Source organism: Pteropus vampyrus, unplaced genomic scaffold (assembly GCF_000151845.1).
Source record: "Pteropus vampyrus isolate Shadow unplaced genomic scaffold, Pvam_2.0 Scaffold7, whole genome shotgun sequence".
NCBI lineage: Eukaryota > Metazoa > Chordata > Mammalia > Chiroptera > Pteropodidae > Pteropus > Pteropus vampyrus.
This window is the reverse complement of record NW_011888788.1, coordinates 612,581-621,526: the sequence shown is the minus strand read 5'-3', so window position 1 is coordinate 621,526 and position 8,946 is coordinate 612,581. Positions and strand designations below refer to the sequence as shown.

General features: G+C 47.1%; 1 protein-coding gene across 1 annotated transcript in view; it reads right to left on the bottom strand.

Annotated features, from left to right (window-relative positions):
* The window catches only part of TMC2 (transmembrane channel like 2), a 56,137-nt gene extending 54,666 nt beyond the window's left edge, over positions 1-1,471 (bottom strand). Inside the window, exons 1-2 of the mRNA XM_011370962.2 lie at positions 1,438-1,471; positions 809-856 (exon numbers count right to left, since the gene is read on the bottom strand). Of these exons, the coding sequence (XP_011369264.1) occupies positions 809-856; positions 1,438-1,471 (82 nt within the window). The remainder of the gene's footprint in view (positions 1-808; positions 857-1,437) is intronic.
* Between the last annotated feature and the right edge of the window lie 7,475 nt (positions 1,472-8,946).

The window sequence follows — 8,946 nt, the reverse complement described above, 5'->3', positions numbered from 1 at the left end:
GAGAAGCTGCAAGGACCAGCAGGTCCAGCTCACCCTCCGACTCAGTGACCTTAACAGTTAAGTACATTCACGAAATGATACAGGAGGAGGGAGAGTTCTGACCCTCCTTTTCAACAATGGAATAATAAATTGTTATTATTTTGAGAAAGACCTTTGTATTTTCAGAGATTTTTCTTTTTTAATCTCCTTGTAGAACATAAGCCCAAGGAATAGGGTATCAGTTCCCTTCAGAGGTGATTCCAGAGGAGATTTTAAACAGGAATCTTTGGGTAATTGGGTTTCAGTTAATTTAACAGATTCCTATGATTTAACTTCACTGAATCCCTTGATAATTTGGATCCCTGAAGTAAAAATTATGACCCATTTCCTCTTCCCTATGGGGAAGGGAAAATTGCAAGGAGGAGGGTGTGCGTGTACTTTGCGGAGGTTAAGAGTGTGCCATCTGGAGTCAGGTGGCCTGGGTGTCAGTGAGTCCTGGCTCCACCACCTACCAGCTGCCTGGACCTCGCTTCCCTGGCCTCCAGCCTGGTGAGTGTTCACTACTTACCAAGACTCAACTCAAAGTGTCACTAACTCTGGGTGTCTGCTCTGACACCCAGGGCTGAGGACAGGCCCTTCCTGTGCAGCATCTGTCCCCTCCCTGCCCAATTAAACCTCCTGCTTGGGAAGCTTCCTTACAAAGAGAGGGAGGAGAGAGGGTGGGGAAAGGGAGGGATGGAAGGAAGAAGGAGGATGAAAGAGACGGTGGCTGAATTGCCAGCCTAAGCCAGCACTGCAGGCTCCCCAGGCACACATCACCCCATCTCACCTGTGCCTGGAAATCCGTTCTTCATCCTCCCTCTCCTTCCACCTTCTGCTGTAAGAGATGGACAAGAATGAATGGCTGACCTCTAGAAAGTCCCCTTCCCTGTACCACCCCATTCACTATGGGAACCCTCAGCTGGTTTACAGCTGCCTCAGATGGGAACCTGGCTCCCATTATTTTAGTAACTAGCTCCAGAGTCTCGAGTCTTCACATTTCTCTGACACCCTTGAAAAGTCGAGGTCAGAACAACCCCACAACCTCCTTCCCCAGACAGACAGAAAGGCAGACAGACAAATCGGCTGAAGGGATTGCTAAGGATAGGTGATAAAAAGACCTTGGTTGGCTCTGACCACCTCTGTGGCTCAGCGGTAACACAGGCACTGTGCACAGTGCTTTGCATATGTCCTTTTTTGAACCCTCCCAAAGGCCCTGCAAAAAATGATGGCTGCCTTCATCTCAGGATGAGGCAGGGGGAGGTTGGATATCTGGACTGAGGTGGCTCAGTAAGCAAGTGGCAGGCTCAGCGCTCAAACCTGGGTCCCTGTGCCTCTTAAGACCCCTCTGCTTCCCAGTCCCCGGCTACTGCCCAAGAACTCTGTGGGTGGGCCCCTTGGAGATAGGGACCAACTCACCTTCTTCCCCCAGGCCCTTTAGTTGGCGACTCATGGTCAGTGGGGCTGATTCGGCCCCCACACTGGCTCACGCGGCTTGCTGGTCTACATGAACCTTCAGCCTGGCCTGCTTTCCTGCCCTCATGGTGACTGGCCTCCCTTCCCAGGTGCAGGCAGCCAGGGCTCCGTGGCTTGGACTGAATGCGGAGGTGGGTGAAGTGGGAGTCAGGAAAGAGGTGAGGCTGTGAGTTCCCAGTCCTTCAATCCTGCCACACACTCCTCAGCTCAGGTTTCCCTGGAGAGAGGCTGGTGTGGCCTCATGTTTCAAGCATCGCTTACAATGAAGGGGCCCTGGAGCGGCTGGAGTTGTCAGCTCATCTCTGGCCAGGGAAGGTGTGAGGAGCATTCCAGGGCCCTTTCCCTCTACCCTGTCCCTGGTTAGGACAAGGCACCAAGGAAGTTCTAGGACATTTGTGAAAGTTATCACCAGGATTCTTTAAAATGCAGATTCCCAGGACTACCACTGGGCTTTTGAATCAGTAGGTCTGGGCGGGGCCCCAGGACTCTGCACTCTGAATCCTGACTCAGGGGTCTTGAAGCTGCATGCTCACCTACCAGAGCTCCGCCCATTGCTGCCCGGCTTCAGAAAGGTAACTTTGGCTACTTTGAAAACTGTGACCAGAGTTTCAGAGTTGACCATCTGGAAGGCAGTCAAAGGCCCTGGAGTGGGGTTCTTAACCTAGGGGAAAACAGTACATTTTAATTTTTTTGTAGTCTTTAACTGAAATTTATCATTTCCCTAACAATGTGTGATTTTGTCCCCAATAGAAGTCATGGATCTTTTCACAGTACATTAAGCTGTTGGGGATATCTCAAAAAATCATGTATGCTGCCACTAGATCTTATTAATTATTAGGAAGCACCTGTGTCATTGTATGACAGGTTTGAAAAACTATTTTGATACCTATTTCAGGATTTTAGGTCTCCTTTGTAATCCAGTATTTTATCTTATGGATTTAAAATCAATGTTTGGAGGTCTGTGGCTCTTATCAGGATTCTGTGACACACAACACAGGATTAAAAACCTGCCCCAAGGCAAATCTCACGTAGGTGTCCAGACAGACCCAGCCTCGGACCCTCTGGTGACTTTGGCAAAGGAGGAAAATAACCATCACATGTAGTAATGTGTAAAACGCATGCATGACGTTAAGCTCGAGCTTTGAAACTTTTCTCTTTGTCACCTCACCTTTCTCCCTGATCTGATGGTTTATGTAGCACCTCCTAACCCCAGGCAATGAGAGAACTCTCACTTGCGTTCTCTGTCCTCTAGCTCTAGCTCTGGGGCCCTGGGATGCCTGCAGCTGTCCCCTCTCCTAGCTGGGGTAATCCTACTGCAGGGCCGGTACTCACCCCAGTGCTGACTGGGCAGCAACAGGCCACCTGCCCAAAGGACTGAAGGTCAGCTATCAGCTCTCCCACACCGTTTCTCTGTTCCCTGATGAGTGAGGGCCCTCACAGCAGCCCTTTGCCTTGCCCTTCCTGGTTCTCTCTTATCAGGGGAGGAAAGCTTTCTACCTCACCTTCATCTCCCGAGGGATCCAGCACCTGCCCTGTCTACAAAGTGGAATACACCACTTCCCTGCCTCTCACAGAGAATAAGGAGCACCCACAGGGCCAGACCTAGTTCCAGGCACTGGGGATCCATCAGCGAGTAAAGCAGAACCCCCGGATGGGCTTCTGCCATCTAAGTCAACTAAGTTTAGTGTGTGGTGTTCCGAAGGAGTGACCTGGGAATTTAGAAATTTCTTCTCTCTCACAACAAAGCGTGTGACAATTATTGCTACGGAATTCAAAATCCAAGTCTGGGAGTCAAACGCCGAACACAGGGTATTTTGCTTTATTCATCCCACAGCACTTAAATCAACTCCAGTGCTTCCTGAGGTGCACACACCTTCAGGGCTGAGTGAGGTTTCTGAACAAGGGAGGAAGGTGAGCCAGTCCTCACCCCTGGGGGACCCAGCCACAGGTTACTGGGTAGCAGCAGAGGACCAGGGAAGCAGACAGAGTCTCGCAAAGCTTGAGGACCCAGGTTTGAGCCACTGGCTCAAGGAGTGAGAAAAAGAGAATCACACTGATATTTAAAAACTCTTAATTCATGTTGCATGTGTGTTGTACACCGCTCTGTGCTAGGTCCTGCCCAGGAGCTCCCCAGAAGACCCCCCTCATCCTTTCAGCCAGGCACCTGAAAGCCTTTTAAATGACTTATCTGATCATCGCAACAACCATTTGAGGCAGTCTCACTTTTTTTTTTTAATGTTGAGGAAACTGAGGCACAAAAACTCATCACTGGAAGCATCCAGAGCTCTCATCCCCAGGTGGCCAGGCGCACATGCAAGGTTTGGTTGTTTGGATGCATGGAGCCCAAACCAGCCCCCAATCCACTTCCCATGCCTCTTTGTGTTGACCACACTTGACAACTTAAATCGCTCTCTCCTTCCCCTTGTTCCTTCAAGTGTGGGACAGGCTTTGATCCTCCACAGTGCCAGGAAAGGGGCTTGTCGTCCAGTTATGTTTGTGGGGAAGGGTCATGGAGACCTCCAAGAAGAAATGTGCTGAGTTGAGTTTTAAAAGATGAGAAGAGGCAAGAGGAAGGCATCCTGGGCTGAGGTAACAGCAGGAACAGGGCAAGAAATCCAGCATATGTCTTTTGGTGTTGCTGGTGGGTAGGTGTGAGGTGAGGCCAGGAGGAGGATGAGGCTGGGTGGACTGTGGAAGAGACTTGCAATTGTTCAAGGATACAGAACCCTTGATCCTTGAAGAATACAGATCATCTTTCAAGTATACAAAACCCTGAAGGGTTTTGATCCAGGGCTCAAAAGGTGTCAAAAAAACAGGGTTTGAAGCAGGTGAGTCATAACTCTGTGATGCTGAGTCATCGGTTTTGCCATCCTTGAGGAACTCCAGCCTTTGGATATGAAGTTTCAGAAAACAATATCCAACCCCAACCACCAGCGGAAGAGAACAGGTATCCTGCTTGATAGCCAGGGCAGGTGGGGCAGCCAGAGTGGCTGGCTTGGCTCTCGCAGTTACAGTGATGTTTATATTCTTCATACTCTTTTCTTGTGGAGCCTACCAACCCACTTGGGATGAAGCCGGCACTTTGTCAAATATCTAATTCTGGCTTATATTCTCTTGCCTCATTACTATATGCTCTAGAGTCGGGGATACACCAGGCCTCAGATACACACTTCCCCTGGGGCAGGTGGCAGATTTCTTCCAGAGCATGAGGAGGCGGTCTATCTGAGACCATCTTGAGACTTCTATGAGAAAACAAGTGCTCTTCCTGATTGGGGGAGATACAGCAAGGTCAATCATTCATCTGTGAGAATAAACTGTATCCCAAATAATTGTCAGGGAGGTTCTGGTGTCTGTGGAGAGCATTCAAGCCTCAGGGAGGATTCCTTCTCCACTTTGCCCTGGAGCCTCACCAAGATTTGCCTTTTCTTTGTGATTTTACCCCATCTGTAGTGTAAAACCTCTTGACTTCACATATTTGCAAGTTTTAAAAATCATAATCGAGTTTGAGGACTGTGAAACCAAATTAGGTGGCAAAAAATAAAACCTTTAAACTTTCAAAAAAAAATCCTTTTTTTTTTCTTTCTGCTTAACACAAGCTTTATCTAAATAATACTTGAGTTACATTTATTGGGCATTCAATTCAACATAAATAAATATTACTCTGGAGTGATGTGCTCTTAATATTTTATCAGGATGGTGAACATTTCTATTGCCAGGGTTGAGCATCGTAAGCTCGGCAGTAATTCTCTTTCACGAGCATGGCTTGATCTGAGAAAATAAAATTCAATATGATGACAAAATAACATGCGTAACTTTAACCAAAAGTTACAGGGTGTCCAAATCCGGTGGTGCTTTTGTCTCAAAATCCCTTAATGGGGAAACTTCTTAGGCCATCTTGTTAATTTATCTCTCCAATTAAAAATACATATATATAATTAGCTATAGATATCTGCTTACAAAACATCCAGTGTCGCTCACAAAACCTTGTAAACCACCATAATGGAAAGGATCGAGTGACGGGAGATAACACCCTAGCAGGATAATGTAAGCTGGCGCTGTGGCCCGGCCGCTACCCATCACTCACTAACCTGCACCAAAGAGCTCACTGCTGGGACAGTTTGCGGTGCAGGGAAGCACAGCGGCCACTGAGATCTGGATGGCAGCCATGTCTCCCACAAGCTCTGAGGGTGTGTATTATGAATAGGATGTTTCTCAGGCTCCTTTGGGCAGGGTCTTAGTTTCTCAATGTTTTCTCCATCATCATTGAAGGTAGGGCAGAGGGGTCTTGTTTGCAAGGAACTGTTGGTGTTGTCTCTGCTATTTCAGCTCTTAGTCAGGAAGGGAGACATACACCCAGGTATTTGGGACCTGAAGGAGCATTACCATCAAGGCAGGAAGCATTTCCTGCTAGAGACAAGCCAGACAGACCAAGAGACCTGGTAGGGCATGTCCTAAACAGCCTATGAGGAAAGCTGCAGCCAGGCAGGTGTCTATGGGCCATGATTTTGTGTCTGCCTCTACTCCCTTCACCCCAAGAGGCAGAGTATGGGAAAAAGAGCTGGAAGCCAGGATTCTGTTACTTCTTCCCATAGCAGATAAGGACAATTAATAACAGGAATGCTTCTCACAAGCAAATGTGTTAAATGAGTAAAGTCAAACCGCGATTGTCACCTGAATCAGGTGACAAATTCCTCTTCAGTCCCCTCATGGGCCATAAACAAGATACCACGGACTTCCATGCCTCCATTTCTTCATCTGCCTGGTAGGGGTCATTCTGCTCTGACTCCTACAAGGTTCCTTTGGGGACTGCGGGAGATAATGTGGTTATACAGGAACACCCGAAGTCCTGAATAGTTCAGAGGGGTCTCCATGGCATTCCTGCTCACTGTCACTTTGCTCACAGTCCTGGTGCTTCGGCCTGTGGTGCCCCACTTTCACCAGGGCACAGACCAGCCTCTCTTCATCTGTTTTCCCACACACCTGTCACAAAGCTTTTCATTATAAGTAAGTCACTGCTTCACCCAGGTGTGGCCACATGGTGGCAGGAGAGTCCAACTCATCCCCTTGCTGCCCCACCTCTGGCCTCTGCGGTGGGTCTGAGAAAGCAGCTTCTACTCCATTCCATATAGCACTAAACCCAGACTGTAGTGTGCAATCAATAGTTTGCCATCAATAGTTTTTGGGTAACCCAGTTTGGCTGTAGCAGAGCCCAGAGCAGGAAATCCTAAACAGGGACAACTTAACAGTTTGAAGTTCCTTGGCCATTTCTGCCACAAGACGTCTCCTCCTTCCCAAGTATTTTGAATTCTACCTGCCACTCTTCCTAGCAAGGCACTACTCATCCCATAAACTAGAATATCAGGGTAATCACTCAGTTTGGGGTGGTGAAGAAGACCTTAACTGAGCCGTAGATTCCCCCTGTTTTAAGACCCCTGGGAAACCACTAGCATGGATCACAGGAAAGGGAGCTGGAAAGGATGCAGGGACTTCACTTATTGAGATGTGTATGTCTGTCAGGGGCAATATTTACCTCTCTAAGTCATTTGGGTCTACTGTCATCGGTCCTTACTCTTTTGATTGTTTTTATGTCTGGGGGAATCACAGATCTTAGTCTCTGGAGCTGAAGGTCAGGATTTAGATCTTGTGTCAAAAATTCCTATGTCAGTTTTGGGGGTGAACAATTCAGGACTCAGGAGGAAACAGTGGAGCCTTAGTCCCTGGAGCGAAAGGGATTGTCTAAGCATCCCGTGTGGTCAGAGAGGATCCAGGTAGACTTCGAGAGAGGGACTCACCTTCTGAATAGTAACCTGGACTCCGACGCCAGCTCTGTGGAGAGTCTCCCATAAAAGGCCCCGCACGCTCCACGGACGGCCCCGGAGGCTCGCAGGTCAGACTTGACTCTCTTCATCCTCCTCGCCTTAGTACAGGAGCCAGAAGGAGCCCTGGTGACAGAGGGCGCTGGCCCGCTGCCGTCTGCGGGACCCGGGGCTTCCTGCCTGGAAGGCCTCCCACCCTCTGAACAGGCCTCAGGGGGCTTCCTGATGGTTCCGCCGTGGTGCCGCCCCCAGGGAGAAATTGCGCGGGAAGGCTCCCGGGCCCACCCTGGTCCCGGCAATGCGGTCCGGCAACCCCTGTCGGCCAATTTGGGACTTGGCCATTGCTGCAAACCTGGGGTCAGGCTCTGAAGCCAGAACCAGAAATAGCCTTTGCGGTGGGGAGGGGAGACTGTGCGGGCAGCAATGCCAGTAGACACTAAATAGATCTGGAAAAAAAAAAAGCAAAACAAAACCCGAATCACACGTTCTTTGCCAAGGTAAGCATTTATTGTGTTAGAGCGACTTTACATGAATCTAAGCAGTATAATTCAAAGAGGCTCAGATAGGGAGTTAAAGCAAATGTAAATGTAACTAAGCAGTTTACATTAAAACAAAAACTAAGTTATATTGACTTCTTATTGTGAGCTAGAGCACACTAGAAAGGCAAATCAACACATTAACTCAGAAAGACACATCCCACACACATCTAATCATCTTATTGCAAGTTGGAACAAATTAAGATAAATCTAAGTAGTAGTCCTAAACCTAACTTCCTGTGAGAAATGAGGACAAACCGAGTTTATGTGAAATCAAGCTCAAAATCACTCATTTAAAATAAAATGTATGAGCTTTAAAGTGCTATAGAAATTTTTTTGTGTGCAAACAAGCTCAGAAACAGTCACCTCAAAAGCACTATCATAGCGCAAATTAGAGAAAATTAAGTAGGTTAAGTAAAAGCAGTGTCACATTACACATTTATATGCAAGGCAAATTAAAAGTACCTTATTATGTTGAGTTAGTGAAAATGAAGAGGAAACTAAACTATGTGAACAAGCAAGCAATATATTTACTAACAAGCAGTATGTTTGTAAACAAGCTAAGAATCAGACATTCTCCTCTAAGAAAACGTCTAGTGGCGAGAAAAAGCAAATAAAAATGAGTTAGAACCAATTTAGATAAATCTAAGCAGTATTAGGGAATATGTCATTACTCTTTAATTTACTTGTTATGAAGAATTAGAGTAAATGTAGTCAATACTAAGTGTTTTAGGTGAAATCGAGCTCAAAGTCGCTCATTCATTTTAAATTAAACTTCTTATTGCTCCTTAGAGATAATTCGTATGTAATGGTTAAAACAACTGCAGACTCAAGCATTCTCCAAAGGACCTTCCTAAGGTAACTCAGAATATTTCTAAGAGTTTATTTGAAATCAAGCTTGAAATCATCCATTCATTTCAAACAGATCTTATAAGCTTCACCAGTACTTTGTAAACTTTATGTGTGCAAACAAGCACAGAAACACACATTAATCTCAAAATTTCCTGCTTCCCTCACTTGCTAGTGGGGGTGCCTCAGGCCTGGAACAAAGGCTCCTCTTTTCCCCACAACGGACAGAGCAATTTTGACTGAGACCACTG